At 49.1% G+C, this 17,699-nt stretch overlaps 6 protein-coding genes across 6 annotated transcripts; 4 read left to right on the top strand and 2 right to left on the bottom strand.

Moving 5' to 3' along the window:
* Window positions 1-1,779: 1,779 nt before the first annotated feature.
* On the top strand, window positions 1,780-2,785 carry BO86DRAFT_68710 (uncharacterized protein). The gene has a single exon (XM_025677574.1). The coding sequence runs from the start codon at window positions 2,175-2,177 to the stop codon at window positions 2,709-2,711; it is 537 nt and encodes a 178-aa protein (XP_025528373.1). The 5' UTR covers window positions 1,780-2,174; the 3' UTR covers window positions 2,712-2,785.
* Window positions 2,786-3,001: 216 nt separating this feature from the next.
* Window positions 3,002-4,801, bottom strand: BO86DRAFT_378613 (uncharacterized protein; the record flags this gene model as incomplete). Its single annotated transcript, XM_025670636.1, has 11 exons — window positions 3,002-3,130; window positions 3,422-3,528; window position 3,586; window positions 3,626-3,648; window positions 3,692-3,769; window positions 3,895-3,930; window positions 4,235-4,298; window positions 4,415-4,495; window positions 4,532-4,561; window positions 4,612-4,625; window positions 4,756-4,801. 11 exons carry the CDS (start codon window positions 4,799-4,801, stop codon window positions 3,002-3,004), a joined length of 609 nt encoding a protein of 202 aa, XP_025528372.1.
* Window positions 4,802-5,614: 813 nt separating this feature from the next.
* Window positions 5,615-5,873, top strand: BO86DRAFT_398814 (uncharacterized protein; the record flags this gene model as incomplete). Its single annotated transcript, XM_025673574.1, has 2 exons — window positions 5,615-5,691; window positions 5,786-5,873. 2 exons carry the CDS (start codon window positions 5,615-5,617, stop codon window positions 5,871-5,873), a joined length of 165 nt encoding a protein of 54 aa, XP_025528371.1.
* Window positions 5,874-6,743: 870 nt separating this feature from the next.
* On the bottom strand, window positions 6,744-7,100 carry BO86DRAFT_388632 (uncharacterized protein). Its single transcript, XM_025671904.1, has 2 exons — window positions 7,014-7,100; window positions 6,744-6,931 (listed from the first exon to the last, which is right to left on the bottom strand). Exons 1-2 carry the CDS (start codon window positions 7,080-7,082, stop codon window positions 6,782-6,784), a joined length of 219 nt encoding a protein of 72 aa, XP_025528370.1. The 5' UTR covers window positions 7,083-7,100; the 3' UTR covers window positions 6,744-6,781.
* Window positions 7,101-11,690: 4,590 nt separating this feature from the next.
* flbD (putative MYB family conidiophore development protein FlbD) lies at window positions 11,691-13,120 on the top strand. The gene has a single exon (XM_025677573.1). The coding sequence runs from the start codon at window positions 11,987-11,989 to the stop codon at window positions 12,959-12,961; it is 975 nt and encodes a 324-aa protein (XP_025528369.1). The 5' UTR covers window positions 11,691-11,986; the 3' UTR covers window positions 12,962-13,120.
* A 1,965-nt stretch (window positions 13,121-15,085) lies between these two features.
* Window positions 15,086-15,889, top strand: BO86DRAFT_388630 (uncharacterized protein). Its single transcript, XM_025671903.1, has one exon. It carries the CDS (start codon window positions 15,350-15,352, stop codon window positions 15,629-15,631), a length of 282 nt encoding a protein of 93 aa, XP_025528368.1. The 5' UTR covers window positions 15,086-15,349; the 3' UTR covers window positions 15,632-15,889.
* Window positions 15,890-17,699: the final 1,810 nt, after the last annotated feature.

The raw sequence follows: 17,699 nt of genomic DNA, 5'->3' as shown, positions 1-17,699 counted from the left end.
CGGAGGCATGAGTTGCGTACAGTACCTCGTTTCCCTCCCTCGCCTCCACCGCCAAAGGTACTCTGCATAGCAGAGTACCCCAGAGGTATGGGCAGACCACCCGAATCAGGTCAGCGCGTTGCCACACCATAGACAGGCAAGATCCCCGGATGGATGCAATCGTGCGTCAAAGCTCGTCCCGCGCTTGACGGTCGACAAGAAGTTTCTCCACTTCTCCTCGCCTCCTCATCCTAAGCGGCCTGGGCCATGACCCGCTTGTCTGGTCATCTGTGCCGTCTCATGAAGAGGGACGGAAAAGATACTTTTCGGAACTCCTCGCTTAGAACAGATCAAAGAAGGATTAGATGGAAGGGGAGGGGGATGCGGACGGGGCAGTGGGAACAAGCGCAAAGAGATCGAGGAGGAGTCGTTGAGGGAAGGGGTCGACTCGACACTCGACAGTTAGTGGTGGAGATGCGGTTCTGGACGGTGGAGTTAGACCGCCAGAGCTAGGTATAGGCTATCTACGTACAGTGATCCACGCTTGAGAGGGATGGGTGGGGGGGTGGGCGAGGAGCGAGGAGAAGAAGATGTCCGCGCGCGCGCGCGGGAACGTAGTCAGATGCACGGGTGCACTGGAGCCTGAATAGGGCGCGCGAACGGCTTGTGCTTGACAACCGGCCCTGTGAATTGGGGAAGGACCCTCTGTTCATTTATTTCGACCTTTTCTGTTGGTGGTCCTTGGGAGGAGATCGGGTGGGTTTCTCATGCGGATTGACTCGCCGACAAGCTTGTCTTCGCCCTCTCGCCCATCCCGCGGGACGAATCTTCTCTAATTTAGTGGGAAATAGTATTATTAGTACACGATTTAGCAATGGGGCGGAGGGGCCCAAACCCCATCAGGAGGCTTCTCTTCACTTCTCTTCTGGGGGGTTTTTTTTAGATAGTGGTGCGACAGAGCAATTTATCCCAGACTGACTAGTCTCAGGGTCTTTTGCCGATGAGAGGGAAGCGACTCCAGTTCGTTTGATGTTCGTGGATCCTTGATGGATGACAACATAGCAGGGGAGGGAGGGACAAGATGAAGTGAGTGAATAACAGGTCGTTGCCAGACGGTACGGTACATACGTACACACTCGGTGGTGTGGTGTAGGCTCCAGGTGTAGTAGAAGATGGATCGAATCTATTGGCCATGGGAGGATTCCAAAGATCTGCAGCCTCTTTCGTCCATCGGGGACCGGGGAATGGGGAATGGGGAATGGGGAGGGGGAACAGAAGGGAAATCCCCGTAGCTCATTGGTGGTCAGAGCCAGAAACGGACGGGGCGCCCATGCCCTTTACCTTAGTATCGGGTCGAGATTCACCTCGATTGAGTTTTTTTCTTTTTGTGTTTAAGCCCGGCTAGATTAAGTTGATTGATTGATTGATTGATTGATTGACTATGATTATTAAGTTGGGTTCGATTGTTTCCCGTCTGCCTGGACCCAAAAGGCTGAATCTGCCCCAGTAGTTAGGTACTGTACGTAGGGTTTAGAAGAAAAGCAAAAAGCATAAAAGCAAAAGACAGAGGGCACGGGGGAAAAGCAAAAATAGAGAAACACAAAAAAATTAAAAAATTAGAATAAAAATAAAAAAAAAAAAAAAAAAATCCTACTCACTCACCCTCTAGCCTGGTTGACTATCGATGTTAACTAAATAGGGAGAACAAGAGAAGCATAACAAGATTTAAACTGAACCCCGACAACACCGCAGTGAGGGAGGAGCCACTTTCTCCTCCTCGGGAGACGTTAGTCGTCACTCGATCCCCGTCGCCAGGGCCACTCTTGGGCCCAGAATCCCGAGCCCAGCCTGCAGGTGCCCTGTTCCGGTAGGCTTTTCTGGCGCTTTGCCCTGGCAGTGGCAGTGACTCGAGCAGAGGGGAAAGAATTAACTTCCTTGACAGCGGGAGATCCGTTGGGGAACGAGGTCTGGTTCGGGACAACGGCGTACAGTCTCAGGCCCTCAACGGGGCAGTCGGTCTTTTTTACAGGATCCCATCCCCTATCTCCTGGTGTTTGCCTGGGTGTCCGCAGGGAGCGAAACTGGGGAGGTGGTTTCGGAGAGTTGGGAATTGAGGGTTGACTAACACAGTAAGTACTTTGAGAATTTGTCAGACTTGCGACACCATTGAAAGTGTGAAAAAGTGTAGGAGCCAAATGTCCAACCGAGGCAATAGTGTCGTCACATCACATCAATCTGCATTGGTCCACAGAGACATATACACATGCAGCACGAGACGAAGGAGGAGCTCTATCTCGACGGTAAGCCGCACCATAGCGTTTGGTGATGGAAGCAGGCTATCGCGGGTCGACTATCCAGAGTCCCTAGCCGGTGTATCGAAGTTACTACTCCCAGAGGGCCCAGTGGTTCTGGTTGCGATTGTGGTTGTGCGAAGGAGGCCTATCCAAACTAGGCAGGCCATGTGCTCTTGGAAGGGGGGGGACTTGAGGAATGAATTAATCCTCCGCTCTGCGCGCATACACATCCAGAGCACAATTAGAGAGAGAGAGAGAGAGAGAGAGAGAGAGACGGCATTACGTATCCACCACGTACAATTTATCTTTGCGTGCGTACTTGCGCAAGTCAGTCAGAAGGATGGATCATCTCAGTGCCACCTTCCCTTCTCATCGGTTCTCCATATGAACTCATTTATCATCATGGTTACGTCGAGTTATACGATCTACACATGTTGACAGGCATTCCTCCTCTAAAACGGGGGAAGAGGAATGGATAAGAGCAAGACAACGAACTGCAGTGCAGCCCTTGTCCCTGCATGATCTGATTCCCCGTTAGGGAGATTCCCAATGATGTATGCGAATGGGAGTATTCGTCAGTCAGTTTGTCATTCAGTGAGTGAGTGAGTGAGAACGAAGTACGGAGTACGGAAGAATATTGGTGTATACTTTACAGGTAGGTAGGTAGGTAGGTACTTAGTGTTAGTATTAGTGTTAGTATTAGTATTGGTGTTAGTGTTGTTTAGTGGTTAATTACCCGGTGGATCCTGGTCCGTTCGGCGAGAGGGGATTGCAATAGGTGCAGTAGGTGCAGGAGGTGCAGGAGGTGCAGGAGGTGCAGCAGTGGTGGTGGGGGCATTGTTAACCTGATAACTGCCCTAAACCCCAAACAGATAATTCGGGAGGTCAGTCTAGCCGGGCATCTGGAAGGGATCGGGGATTCCACATGGTCCCCGAGGTGGAAAACATAAACCCCGATCAGAGAGGGCAGCCAATCAATGCCTGCATGCTTCCCCGACTGCAGTCCCGGTCGCAAAGCCCATCCCCGCGACGTCATGGTCACTCAAGGTACCGGAGTCAAGTCAACTGGCTGAGGTACTGTACTACCACCAACCCTCCGCCATCGGATATCAATTGGCATGATGAACAAGAAAAAAGCAATTTCTTACCAGATCTGGGTTATCTCGATCATCACGACGGCGTACAGTACCGTCATCAGTCCCCTGCCACTGTTGTTCCCAGTGGGAGGGTTTAAACCGTTTTCGCGACCGAGGATCTGGATGCTGGTCGAGGAATGATCACGGAAATACTTATGATGATATGAGTAACTTACCCTATGGTGTAACTAGTATCTTGTGGACTGAGTTACTTACAATACAAATCTCACCCAAATGATCTCCACAACAAATACGTGCAGCTTACCTCTTCTAGTCACACACCTCCATATACCCTTACCCGTCGACATTTACCGCTGGTGACAGTCATGGATAGATGCAAAAATCCAGCGTAGATATCAACTACCTTTCAAGTGTTAGAACGAGGCTTTGTGACACTACCGTATGCCCGGAGTATCCGAGTCCAAGCAGGGCGATAGCCGAGGATCTACTCTGCTTTCCTTGGAAAAGTACTCCGTGCTCCGTACCTTCCCAGCATTTGAAGAAGTAAAGGAAGTTCCAGGCTGTGATGCATTCCAGCTTATGCTTTTAAGTTCTTTTTTCCTTCTTCCCTTTTTTGGCAATGAGATACACAATCCATGAGGAATGGCAATGAATAGAGTTTGGAGTGACTGACAGCCGGTGCTCGGACCCCCTGAGGTTCGCAGCCTTCAAGGCCCGACAGTCAGGAAACAGCGGCGGGATGCGAGAGCGCCGTTCGCTCCACCCCCCTTCTTCTTCTCTCCTCCTGCCTGTGGTGTGGTGTGCAGTGCCCTGGTGCAGTGCAGTGCTCTGTCTCTCTATCCCGATCCAGACCTACCTACAGACCATCCTTGTTCAACTCCCCTTCAGCGTTGCACCGCATTGCATGGGAGCAATGATGAGACAGGGCCTATGTGATTTTTTTTTCTTCATCTGGTCTTTTCTTTATCTTTCTATTGTCTCCTTTCTTTTTTCATTATTTCCTGTTTTCTCTTGTCGCTTCCAAATCGCAACAGCGATACTTACAGTTGCCGCTACCATCATCGTGTCGATCGGATTGCGTATCTCGCCATCCACCGCCTTGGCCTGAGCCGATTTTCCCCCAGTCTAGGAGAAAGAAACATGTAGCATTGATGGGCATACTGTACAAATCAAAACGCCTTCTGCCGCAGGCTGAAGGATTACATACATAGTAACTTAATATATCTCAAGGGGGCCCCTACCTTAGCCCTTGAAGCTGGAATAACACATAGGTTGGGTGCTGCTTGATTTTCAGGTATGCTGTAGGTAAGGCCAGTCTACGGAAGCAAGAGACAGAGCAAAAAGGAAAGCTGCACGCTAAGCCTCCAAAGTGGGCAGCAACTAACCAGGGTTTATCTCAAATACTTCCTTTGCACACTCCTCATTTTCCATTTTGATTGGTCGGTCACCCAGTCCCTAGGGTAGAAAGCCGGGGACCATACCTTACTGTAGGTAGTTTTGCGGAAGCACCTGAGACTCGAGAGTAAGTTGAAGCTGAACTAGCACCAACCGGTCGTAGCACTGTACATCCTCCTTCAACGACTGCTTAGCCTCCGCTGTGCCGGGGCGCCCGCCCCTCTTTTCTCTTCCCTTCCCTTCCCTTTCGTGATCAATCAATAGTCCGGAGCGGTTGTGAATGGGAAGAAAAAATGATCCTTGTGTGGTCCCTCCTTCCCCCCCCTTCTCCTTCCCCATTCCCCATTGAGAGTAATGACTTTACAAACGACGAGTTTTACGAGAACTTCCGCCGAGTTTGGCGCGGAACGCATTTCCACCCTTCGTATGGAAATCAACGGCATCATGATTGTTCAGGGCAGTGGACTGGTAAACCCTCATTCAACTCACTGCTGGTCCTTTGCAGACTAGAACTCGATCATTGATCTTGTCAGGTCGAGTTGAGTATCGTTACAGGCAAAATGATGATGGATACACCGCGCAGTGGTATAGTGGTATATATCTGTATGTATCGTATATACAATATGTACTGAAAATGAGGTATCTGTTGCCCTACGGTATGTAAGGTATGTGCACCACCATACACCAGATGTATGGAGCTACATACAATACAGTATGCCGTTTGTCGGGTATGTTAAACACACCCACCCTGCCCACAACACCCTCCGTACCACGAGGAGAAGAAGGAAAGACCAGGGAAGGGGAGAGGGGTTCATAGATCGCCAGGTAAAACTGTACGTACCCGTCCACATGGCAGTCTTGCAACAACAGCAGCAGCAGCAGCAGCAGCAGCAGCAACCGCAACCGCAAACCCCTTCTCCCACGACGTAGATGGCGTTTGACGGGGTTTCAATAGTTTCTTTTCAGAAAAATGATTTCTGGCTTATCTTGGGGCTTCTTCTCAACTCAACCCCAATCCAGATACGAGAAGGAGGGGCAGGCGGCTTTTGGCTTCCCCAATCGTCATGGAACAGACCGACCTTTCGAAAGAGCGTTGGATTTTCGCTAGCCTTTTCCTTTTTCCTCCCTGGGGACGGGCGGGGACATCACGAAGGGAAGGGGGGGACGGGCGCGCAAAAGGTTGACTGACACTTTTGACAGACGTTGGGCAGGATTCAAAGGGGGAAAGGGAGTGGGTAAGGTAGGGAGAAAAGGCTATCGTTGAAAAATCCTGCTCCACCGTTAACAGTCGTACCGAGAACTCAGGATCTCGTAGTGAATGACTGTTGAAAACTTGATCGATTCCTCGTTGCTGGGTCGTGGGTGTGGGTAGTTAGTCCATTCAAACCGAAAACAATATGATTGTTGTTGGTTTTTTGCCCTCTAGTTCTTTTGTCAGATTGTTTTCACCTTCGTCTGCTGCTTTCAATCATTGTTACATTTCCATCTTCCTGAATTCTTAATTCCTTTGTGTAGGTTCTTTGCCTGGATAAGCCCAGGGAAACTAAGGCAGGTACTAGGTAACTTACCAGATTGTGTAGCACTTGTCGGCACAGTAGCTTTCCCAGTGCTGTGCCTATGGGTCCATGGGATCGAGATACATACATCCGATCTAAAGGAATCCCGTTTATCATTCCCTGATCTGGACTAGTCCTAGGGTTCCAGAATGACAAATATCTTTATTGGGCAAGCCAATCATCTGGTGTAGAAGGCTGATCGGAGCAGTGGTTCGTCACGTCATGTGTGGCTCAGGGGTTCGTGCATTTTGCCCTCTTCTCCTGCCCCATTTTTTTTTGGGTTGTTTTGCATTTTCCTTTTGGGAAACAAGCTATAGTAAGGTAAGCTAGGTTATCTTTCAAGGTACCAAACTTTCATCATGTATGTATCACGGGTAGGTAAGAATGACATTCCATCCGATCGGATAAACCGCGGCCCCTTCTATATTCATCGACCAAAGTTCGCTTCAACAGTTCGTCCCTACATAGCTCGTGGCGTTCGCCTGGAAGACTGATCGTTTTGTGACCTATGCGTGGTCCAGCTGCCTAGCCGACGACCAAAGATAACCCGGAATCTATCTTTCGATGGGCACTTAGTTTTCTGGTACGTAGTAGAAGTCGTCTCGAATAGCTAGGTAGTGAGTGACAGTTAGTTACCCACCTTTCCGTCGGTAAACTGCTAGCTCCAGAACAGGCAGAAAGGAAACTGGTACCAGAAAGGTGACTGACCATCCGCTGCTCTGTGCGGAGAATCTGTAACAGAACACGGACAGCCTTTGCATTCTATAGGTAGACACAGGGCAACGCCGATCTCGCTTCACGGAGATTTTTTTTTTCCTTCTCTCTTGGTTGGGTTGCACCCGCATTAAGAGTTTACCGAAATAAGGCTGGGGAAAAAGGAACTTTCGGGGACACTCTATGGCCGGGGGATGGGTGGTGCACCCTGTAATCTGAAACCACGCGAACGGAGAAGAGCAACGATCGCTCGTTTATTTTGCCGACTACCTCATGATTGCTCATGATTGTTGATTACAATGATGATGATACTGAGTAAGTTGATAACCGCACGATGATCTGGATAAGATCGACTTACCATATCCACCTTTCTCCGCTTCCATCCCACGACCAAGGATCACGGTCGATTTGCAAGCTTCGATCACTTCAGATCGGCCAATGGCAGTCATGATGGACTCCGATCGGACAATCCTTTGTTTATGGGATTCCATCATCATTCAGAGGAGTACTGAGAAGCGAGGTACTAGTGGACCATAGTTGCAAACAAGGGTTGACGTTAGCGTCTTAGTCCCCTCAGTATGACAGCGGGACAGGCGCCGCCGCATGATTTAGAAGCACCTCCGGTGAGTAGGCGACATCTCCTGACTGGCTAGCTGTGGTACTTCCGTTCTCTATGACAGATTTCAAATCTTCCGACTTCCCCGGACGATCGTAGTCCCCGTATACTAGTCGCCGGTTTACGTCTCCTAGGCTGGCGATAGTGGATGGCATAGGGTGGTATCCCTAACCACCTGTGGTCACTGCTGTGAGCGTATCTGCGTATGTCCTTTGCAGCAATCTGCAGGATTGATCAAAGCTAGTCTTGAGAAGGCAAGACATTCGCAATATCTCATAGGGGCCAACCGATCTCGCCGTACATATGTCTACGGCGCTCGATCCAGGAGGTCCAAATAGGGGAAATCCTGGATTGTTCGATGAGATCTATCATCCTTCTACTGCATATGCGATACAAGCGAACATGTCCGAAAAGCTAATGGGCCCGGAAAAAAACGAACCCTGCAGCAAAACGTGAGTCAGTATCTTGGATCTGACTTGTTGATTGGACTGAAACCGTCGGAAATATTGATTTTTTTTTCCCCTTTTCCTCTTTTCGTTGGGAAAGGAGGGGGCGTATTTTGAGATTCGCTGGTGGCATGCGCAATATTGCAAGTAGCCCGCTTCCCCATCGACTGTGCCCCTGAACGGATACTAGGTACATTCAGGCGGTGCTCGAACCTCCCCGTGGGAGTGTGCTATGCACCTGCATCGGAAAAGAACTCCAGCGACGAAAGTGCGATGTGCCGGGAGAAAAGATTACTAAGAGAGTGGGAGTTAGTCATCGCTGTCTCAAATTCCCGCAGCAGTGACAATCAAACATTAATGGGACCGAAGGGATGGGATTCTGTCCCGTGTGTTTGGCACGGCGGAACTCGGGTCGAGAAGCTTACTGGCAGCTGTGCGTAATGACTAGGTAGGTATTCGGGAGCAGCGGGCACACCGTTGAAACCAGGGGATAACTTACCAAGTACCTGGTTAAGGCAGACGAAGCGTGACTAAGAATGTGCCGCTGAAGACAACGTACTCCGTACGGAGTAGCAAGTACTGCAGGTGACTGACTGGCCGACGAATGATCCCCGAAGAGGTACGGAGTATCCGTCCCAGCAATCGAGATTGTGCGCGATCTCAGTGTCGATCGCATCCCAAACAGGTATAAGACCAAATCAAAAGATTCCAAATTGTCGCAGGTTGGCCTGCGCCAATCACAAAACCCCACTTGAACAGTTCGATGTCATGTTCTGGATAACGGTCCACGGGGAGTGGGAGGAGTGGGAGGAGTGGAGAGATCAGGGCTGGAGCGGGAGGAAATAATAATTAGACTAGATTAATTGCAGCGGAATTCGATCATTCTTCTCATGGCTGGCTGAGACGGAGAACCACCACAACCACCACCATCACTGCAGCAAGCTGAGATTTCCTCTTCGGGAATCATGCACTTTCCATTCTAACGTGGTATTGATGTGTAATATTTGGCAGCCCCCTCTCTACTAGAGAAGGTAAAAGAAGCTAGACGGGGCTTCGTTGATCAATTAATATAGGGAAGTAATTAATTTATTCTAGATGCAAAAGAGCAACCATAGCACAATCCCTCGTGATGAATTCCAGCCTGTCAGGTACGAAGTACGGAGTACAGTCACTAAGTACTTCTTGACTTTGTAGGTAGAGTACTCTGTAGTAATAAGACCAAGGTTTCTCATCCATGACCCGATCTGTCACTGCCCAATTTCATTAGTATGGTGGGTCCATGGTTCAATTCATGTTTCTTGTGCCTAGATTAGCCCTGAATGAGCGAGTCCGCTGCCCGTGATGTCGGCGCAGCAGCTCAACACCTCACAACACCATCTTCCACCATGCGGGCGGAAGGGGGCATGGCAGGAAGCGAAGATGGTTTTGGATTCCATTCCCTTGGTTTATTTTTACCTACTTCCCTGTTCCCTGCCAACCCCCCCTCTCCGTCCCCCCCCCCCCCCCTCCCCCCTTCCTCCGCTCTTGTCGTTTGTCGTTTGTTATCATGGTCCCCGAAGGAGCCCGCCCCGCAGGATCCATGAAATTCTGCATTCGACGTGTATGACCCCCCTTCCTCGCATTTACCTACACTTCGCCGTTTTTGCCGCACCCGTTGCTCCTGTCAGGGCCGCCTGAACTTAATACAGGCATGGGTCAAGCTGTGACGGTTAGTTCGCCTCGGTCGACAGATCGCTTAAGACTACTCCGTACAGGTCACCAGGAGAGCGGGAAATCCACTACCTAGTTCTCTGGCTTGTATAAACTTTTATATCTACAATGCTACTAGCGTGGGGAAAAGCGAAAAAAAAAGAATATGAAACCATTATCCGCATATATTCTTAATCCATTTTAAGTCACAAGAATCAACAAATCAAGCTAAGAACTCTCTCCGCCCTATTGTCTCGAATCCATAGGACTATGACAGAATGGGGATAGAGACAGAGAGGGGGGGGGGTGTGTGTGTGTGTGTGAAAGAGAGAGATATGGCGCTTGTGCTCTAACTGGAGTTATTTCGTAATCCTGGAACTTATATAGAACTAGTGAAGATCATATTACCAGGGTGCCCCATGCAAGTAAGCGCCCTAGGACAGATTGCTCGCAGTAAAGCATTTCAATTAGATAGCTCTCTAAGATCTGGATGGTAGCTCCTCTGCCAACTATAGCACCACTCTGAGGAAAGCCAGCCTAGCCCTGCCTCAGATATAGGTGAGCAACGGATTGGCTTCCCCTGGACGACCTCTCAAACCGTCTCTGTCTCTTACATAACGAGTCGGTCGGTTGACGAGAAACCTAAGCAACGCAACAAGTGCGCGGAAACAAGAAAAAGCAAAGATTCAAAATAGAACAGACGCTGCATGGAGCTACAGTGGTGCCTCACTCGGGCCAGCGACTGGCACCTCTAATATCCCTGCTGCAACACCGATCCTGTGGTAAAGTCCGTCAGTGTCCGGGAATAGTGGCAAACCTTTCCCCACGACTCAGAAACGCCAGCTGCTGCAGCAGCAGCTGATAGCTGCCTTGCTTGCTTTTTCAGCCGCGTGGTTGTTTCGCTTCTTTGTCAATAATGGGTCCGATTTTACCGAAAGAAGATACTGCAGAAAGAGTCCGTCCCCAGCGCTAGATTAAGGAGATGAGATCGGTTGAGTCCATGTTCAATTAATGGTAATGGTAATGGTAATCTGATCGCTTCTGTGTGATTGTGGTTAGGTAAGTATGTGTGTATGGCTGAGAATGGTTATTTGTAGACAGATTGATGTTTTGGTGACATACAGACGGGGGGGAACAATCGATCTGTCTAGCCTCTTTGGTGCGTTTAGCAGTGACATACTGTAGAGCGTCAGTCGGTTAACTGAGCATTTCTTACCCTTCCCTATACAAAGTGTACGGATACTTCCATTTACCATACATACGTACTAGTCATACTTCCGTGGTATGGTAAGGAATGAAGGAAAATGGAAATAAAAAATCAAATACACTAACCTCGACAATAATAACAACTACCTTTATTTTTCTGATAATCTTTTTTTTCCGGGTCGAATAATAAAAATAATAAGAAAAAAAAAACATTCCTCCGACAACTGTCAGCTCCGAGATCTTGGATCAGATCTTCTCCTATAGCGTGCTGGTGTGGAGCAGTAACCCATTTTTCTCTGACCCGTCTCCCTGGTCATTGTATCCTTCTGTTGCTGCTTGTTGCTATAATAGAAGATCGTAACCTTTCCATTTCCATCCCTCCTTCACTTGACTATTGTTAAATCGTCCTTGTCAACATCTTTTAAAGTCCCGTCGGGTCTCACTTTACCTCTCATTCTATATCTACCATCCCCAGGGACGCACCTTCGAACCTTATTCTCTCGAACAAACCAATTTCCAAGTCCCTCAACTCTCGATCTACTACTTGCATCATCCAGCTACTTGGATCTGTGGTCATTGCGCCTTGCTGCTTGCCTACCTTTCAGCTGGTGTTAGTCCTGCCTTGTGCACTGCAGTACCTTACCACATACCTGCTACCTACCTACCTAACTACTACTACTACTACGACTAGTAAGTAGTACTGGACTTACACTCCGGAAACGACCTCACGGTAAGACACCCTTGGCTATTTTACTCTTCAGTCTTTCCCCACCCGCTCATACATTATCCCCAAACATATCTGCCCGCTTCCCTTCCTCATCAGCCTTTCTGTCGACATTGATTGTGTTCAACTGTTATAATTCACTCTTTTTTCTCTCTAATTTCCTCCGATCATCTATTATGCCAGAAGTCTAATCTCCATCTCACAGAAACTCAAACTTGAATCTTGCTCTCCACGATTCAGCCGCCCCTTGCATTTTCATTTCCATCCATAATGGCACCTACTCATCGTCGTGGACCCTGGGTCCCGGAGGAGGATCAGCTACTCCTACAGTTGGTTCGCGAACAAGGCCCCAACAACTGGGTTCGTATTTCTCAGCACATGCACTATCGCTCTCCCAAGCAATGTCGGGAGCGATTCCACCAGAACCTAAAGCCCTCACTAAACCGCGAGCCGATTTCGGCTGAAGAAGGCTTGATGATCGAGCGCATGGTGAATGAGATGGGCAAGCGGTGGGCCGAAATTGCCCGGCGTCTGGGGAATCGTAGCGACAATGCGGTCAAGAACTGGTGGAATGGCAGCATGAACCGCAAGAGGAGAGGCCTGCCCACTTCTCCTCACTCTGGACGCACTCTTCACGGACGGATCGAAGCTCCCTATGCACGGACTTCTCTGGCGCTGAGCAGCCCCGTTAGCCGATCCCGCTACTCCTCTATCTCCAGCGAGAGACCGATTTCCTCCTGGACCAAGTCTTCCTCTTCCCGCCGGGAATCCTTCTCAGCATCTTCCATCAACTGCCCTCGGCAGTTGACGCCCATCTTCACCCTTCCCGCCCTGAACCGCCCAGTGGAAACACCTTTGACCTCGCCCACCTACTCAGATGCACCCTCAATGGAGCCACCGTCGATGGTCTCGGATCACAACTCCGTCTCTTCCTCGCCCAGAACCGTCGCCTCTCCTCAAATTCTCCCTGTGCCGGTGGATATGCGACACCTCTATGGCGATGCTCGCAGACAAAGCGCATCATCCATGCAAACCACCGACGAAAGCTACCTCCCCAATCCCTACTACGGAACCAAAACTCTGGAACCCCTTTCAGATCTGTCTTTCAAGCAACGATGGACTTCCGACTACCAGCCGTGGAACCGACCATTTTCCTTATCGTCACCTACCTGGTCTGTCGCTTCAGAAGATAAGACCGGATCGCCACGTGATTCCCGCATGGGTCTGCAAAATCTACTCAATTGATTAACGACGGTCCTTTCGTTGACCTGCTGAGAACGATTGCATGACTCCTTTTACTTCACCACGACACCTCCAGCCATTTCTCTGTATACTTGAGAGCTCCGACCGACCCTTGTCACTCTTTCCTGATTGTCTTCCCTATCTTTCCTTTGTCTTCATACCATGTACATTGTTTTCATCTATGATTCGAGCTATATCCACGGCGGGTCACGTGGCAAGCGACCGAACCTTTTTTCTTACGGTACGGAAAAAAAGTATTCGGGGAGAACATCTTGTGTTTCTGTTTCTGTTTGGCCTCTCCTTTGTTTACTGATGACCTTTTATCTACGGTGCGCACTTCTGGGTATAGAGCGGGCCAGAGTCGGTGAAATGTGTTTTTGTATATGTCGGTTCTGATTCTTTCGGCCATCTTGTGAGCTTGGATTTAATAATACCCCATTGGTTGTTTTTGGTTGATTACAATGTTTTGTCACGCGCGGGAAGAGCATTATTACTACTATATCATTACGCCTAATAATACCTTAATATTCTCTTGACTTGGAATTATTTGCCGTCTACATGTCCAGTCAGCGCATCGCACATCCTCGGATGATTTTGCCCGAACCGAATCATGAGAAGCGCCGTCTCGACCGTTGCCTCCTATGTGAAAAGGAGAGTAGACTGGGAACAAATCAGATTGTCCGGTTCCCGCGACACAGCTTATCCATCGTCCAGGTGGCTGGCTGTCATCAGCCCATTCTTCGCCAGTCAACGGCCATGGGCTCACACGGTTGCGCGCAAGGGGCGGCGCACCACTTACGAGGAGGCGAAGATTGAAGACGAGGGAGGCAGACAGACACGGACGAGTCAGAGCCAAATGGGCCGAGCAGTCCAGGGATTCTTCGTCTGGATCAAGAACCGCGCAACATGAACCTGGAAAAAAGAAAACCCACAGGGGAAAGAAAAAAAAATGGAACAAAGGAGAGACGAAGATGAAGAAGAAGACGACGAAACAGCAAAAAGCAACTTGATTAGACTGTACTGTAAAACCCTCTCACATACATAGCCTTGCGCATGAAGCTGAGGATCGATAGGTCTATTGAGCAGCGCAGCTGACAACAACCATCCTCCTCCTCCTATCCTCCTCTCACTCCCTCAAAATGGATGGGTGGTTCATGCATGGCTTGACTACCAATGGCCGGATGCTCACCCGCTTCCTTCACCAGTGCGGTTTGCAGAGTGGGTTGGCCCCAGTCAGGATGCTCGGGGAGGTATGGATAGTACTCATAGGTAAGGTTGATAACCCAGAGAAAGTTTATCCAGGGACACTGGCCGAACTATGATTGACTTCAGAGGGGGGGGGGGGAAAGGCTTGCATGATTTGCCAGTGCCCCTCCTTAATTATCTTTCCTACTCCCTTCCTCCTTGTTTTCTCTCTCTATCTCGGTGCGCGTTTGCAGCTGTCGCTAACGGTTGGGAGGAGGAGGAGGAGGAGGAGGAGGAGGAGGAGGCCTCGGCCTGGCTCCTCGTTGTTGAACCTTGCCCTCGAATCGAATGGAGCGAACTGCAGACTTGTCCACCGGTGATTCACCAGTGGCTGCAGGAGATCCTATTCTTTTTTTTCTTTTCACCGTCAGCCTTCTGAGTTCAGAGAAAAGTAAAATTTAAAAAAGCACTCTAACGGACCACGTTAACTTTACCCCCGTCCGTCTTGTCTCGGCTCAAGAAAAACGTCCCAACCGTCAATCCCTGTCTCGGTGGAGCCATCGCATGAGCGACGTCAAGGAGAAGCAACCATGAGAAGAGGAGGGGCAACGAAGAATATGCAAAGGAATCCATCGCGCCACAGGAATGTCTCCCTCGGACTCGGCTCTCATGTGCCACCACCCACTGGACTGGCTCTAGCCAGTAGGCTGTCCTCGTTATCTTCTTCTAGATACGGTCATGATGGATCAAGGATGGCCCCCTACCACTATCTGCCTGACTCGCCACTACGCTACGAGCAACACAAAAGTCACATCTCCTTGAAACGCCCATTCCCCCATTCGCTGACTGCATACTAATCATGGAAGCACCCTGCCTGACTCATGAATGTCTGGACCTTTTTGTTTCTCCTTTGCGACTTCCCATCCCCCCTCCTATCCGTATCTTTCCCTACCCGGGGAGCGGGAACCTGGCATGTTCATGCTGGTTATAAGTTAGTCTAGGCTATACCTAGAGCCCGGAGTCGTATGCCAAACCAGTCTGCATGGAATCCCCCGGGGAGCTTGTCCGTTTTTTCTTGCCCTTTCCAGCCCCAGTCCGTCCAACACTAAGTAAGCTTAGACGGTGCACCTGGAAAGCCCTACCAATACGATGCCACTCATACTAGGCAGGAGCTCACTTTCTTCTGTCTTTGCGAGTGTCTCAAACATGAACGTCCCCACCGTTATGGCCTTGAAGCCATGTATGTATGTAAGTATGTACATGTTTATTATGCATGTTCCGTGTGTCGCTCCGCTACAAGGTAACATAGTACATATGTTCTCTCCCGGCTCTCGGGCTCAATCATACACCAATGCGATGATCTACGATATTCCCGCGCACCACTCTCTAATTTCAACCCACCTCCCCCGGCCGCTTTTTCCCCGCTCAGGCTCGATTCGCCGAAGTTTGCCTTTTGGTCTGGGCCGTTATCGAATGCTTCTTTTCTGACCTAGTACACTGGGCTGTACACTGGACACATGACCCGTGCATTGTTGGATGTCAGTGCTTTCCATCTGTAAGTATCTGGATGGATGGACATAGGCTGTTACACAGGGTAATTTGCACCCATGTAAGTATACACATCAATGGATGAGTCTACATCCAAGATTGGGCCCATGGTCCCTTGTTTGTTACACCAGGTGCTATATAAAAAACCCCAATGGAGAAGAATGGACGAAGCAGGAGTAGGATCTGAACTGAGAAAAGGGTTTATCGGGGGGGGGGGGGGGGTAAGGGAATAGTTCTCCATGAGTCGTGAAGTGGAATCCTGTTCCCTGTTTCAACCCCCCCCCCCCCCCCAACAATAAAAACAAGTACAAATATAGCAACCGAAACAATGCTATTTATGATGTTAGACCCGTGACGATTCATTAACTAAAGAGTGCACCAACAAGTTGAAGATGACGATAGGGTTGACTTGCCTTTCTTTACTTTACATACAATTCAAGTCAATTCCTACTGTGAAAGAATATAACTAACCTGCACAGCCAAGAGATGGGGCTACTAACGCTACTTACCGCCGATCCTCACACTTGCTGTTGATTTGGAATTCATGAGCATTAGCGGCGCGCTTTCCCTTTTTGGGGACTGAATCAACACCGAAAGGGATTTGGATTTTGTAAAAAAAGAAAAAAGACGAATTTCTCCAACAGCCTGCCCAACGTGACGTATTTTTTCCAGGTCCGTTCTTCATCCACTGCGAACTCCATTGTGACGAAATGAATCGTGTGCAGTTAGTTAACTTTCCTTGCTAGTCAAGCTGATCCGGTTTAGTTCTCGAACTCCAGAATGGAGGGTGGTGGTGGAACTGCAGTGGTGGTTCGTTATCACTCACTCACTGATCGTGACTCGACTTTCCGATCTTATCCACAAACCACCCTTCTTACTGTGGACGAAACAGTACTATCTCCAATGGACCCCCGAAACCGAACAAACCATTAGAAGCGACCAAGAACGAGGCTGATTCTGATGCTGCTGCTGGCCGGTGGAGACCCGGTGGAAAGAAACTGTTACACGATGCTGAATATCATGAACCTACCTACCAGGAATCACGAGTACGTAACTCCGTACAGTATGCAAGTGCTGTTTTTTTTCGGTACCAGTCAACTGTTACTACGTATATCCCCTTCCCTGCAAGCTCTTGGTCACGAATAGATACTATCGTTATAGACTATATGACTTTTAAGATTAAGCCACCGCTGGCTTGATCGATGGACGGCGTTTCATTGGGTGGTGGTTTGAAATTGCTTAATATAATTTCGATTGCAAAGTGGCCCCGAGACAAAAGATCGAAGCTCAGCCTGACAGCTGAAACGGAATCCCCACCCACCCACCCACACACACACATACACATAGTACGTATACGGGCTTTAGACACGAAGGGGGAGGAAAAGAAGCCACAATCCAGCTTCCTTTCAGCTTCCAGGACATTATGTACATGAGAATCAGTTCTTGAAACAACCCAGAATATTTCTCCCAACCTTCGATCGCAATAAAAACCAGAACGATTTAATTTGTCCCAAACAAGACCCCCCCCGCGGGCCCAGGATTTTCCCAACAAACACGATCTGCTCTGCGGTCTGGCGCGGGCTTTAATCTATTTTGTGGGGATTTAGTGCCCATCTCCGTAATCTGGAACTTGGATGAGGATAAGAAGTTCTTTCCCTTTTTAATTCTATTTTTATTTTTGTTTCGGTCTCCAGACAAGGGAAAGGGGCGTGGGATAGATATCATTCATCCATGATCATAATCGTACTAATTCGAAATCATCATCCATTCAAAGCATAAAGAAGGGGGAGGAGAGCATTGAGGCTAGCGGGGGAGTTTTGGTGATCGTCAGTTATATGCAGCTTGATGCATGGATCGGGGAGCTTTACCTTGTTCCAAGTAGATTATCGGTGACCAGAGTCTAATATCATCACGCTTGTTGTTATGATCGATATTATGATTCCCCTCTCCCCTCAAGACAAGACCAAGCCACCCCCATATCGCAGTAATAATAAATCTCCAGCTTCCG

This window comes from Aspergillus japonicus (assembly GCF_003184785.1).
Source record: "Aspergillus japonicus CBS 114.51 unplaced genomic scaffold BO86scaffold_19, whole genome shotgun sequence".
In the NCBI taxonomy this organism is placed as follows: Eukaryota; Fungi; Ascomycota; class Eurotiomycetes; order Eurotiales; family Aspergillaceae; genus Aspergillus; species Aspergillus japonicus.
Note: the sequence above shows the minus strand (reverse complement) of the source record. Positions and strands in the feature narration are given on the sequence as shown.

Excerpts from the sequence above, each read along its gene's own strand:
- flbD (XM_025677573.1), top strand. The coding sequence starts at position 11,987 with ATGGCACCTACTCATCGTCGTGGACCCTGGGTCCCGGAGGAGGATCAG.
- BO86DRAFT_68710 (XM_025677574.1), top strand. The coding sequence starts at position 2,175 with ATGTCCAACCGAGGCAATAGTGTCGTCACATCACATCAATCTGCATTG.
- BO86DRAFT_388632 (XM_025671904.1), bottom strand. The coding sequence starts at position 7,082 with ATGCAAAGGCTGTCCGTGTTCTGTTACAGATTCTCCGCACAGAGCAGC. Across the intron at positions 6,932-7,013 it reads GATGGTCAGTCACCTTTCTG|CTATTCGAGACGACTTCTAC; the intron begins GTACCAGTTTCC and ends CTCACTACCTAG.
- BO86DRAFT_388630 (XM_025671903.1), top strand. The coding sequence starts at position 15,350 with ATGAACGTCCCCACCGTTATGGCCTTGAAGCCATGTATGTATGTAAGT.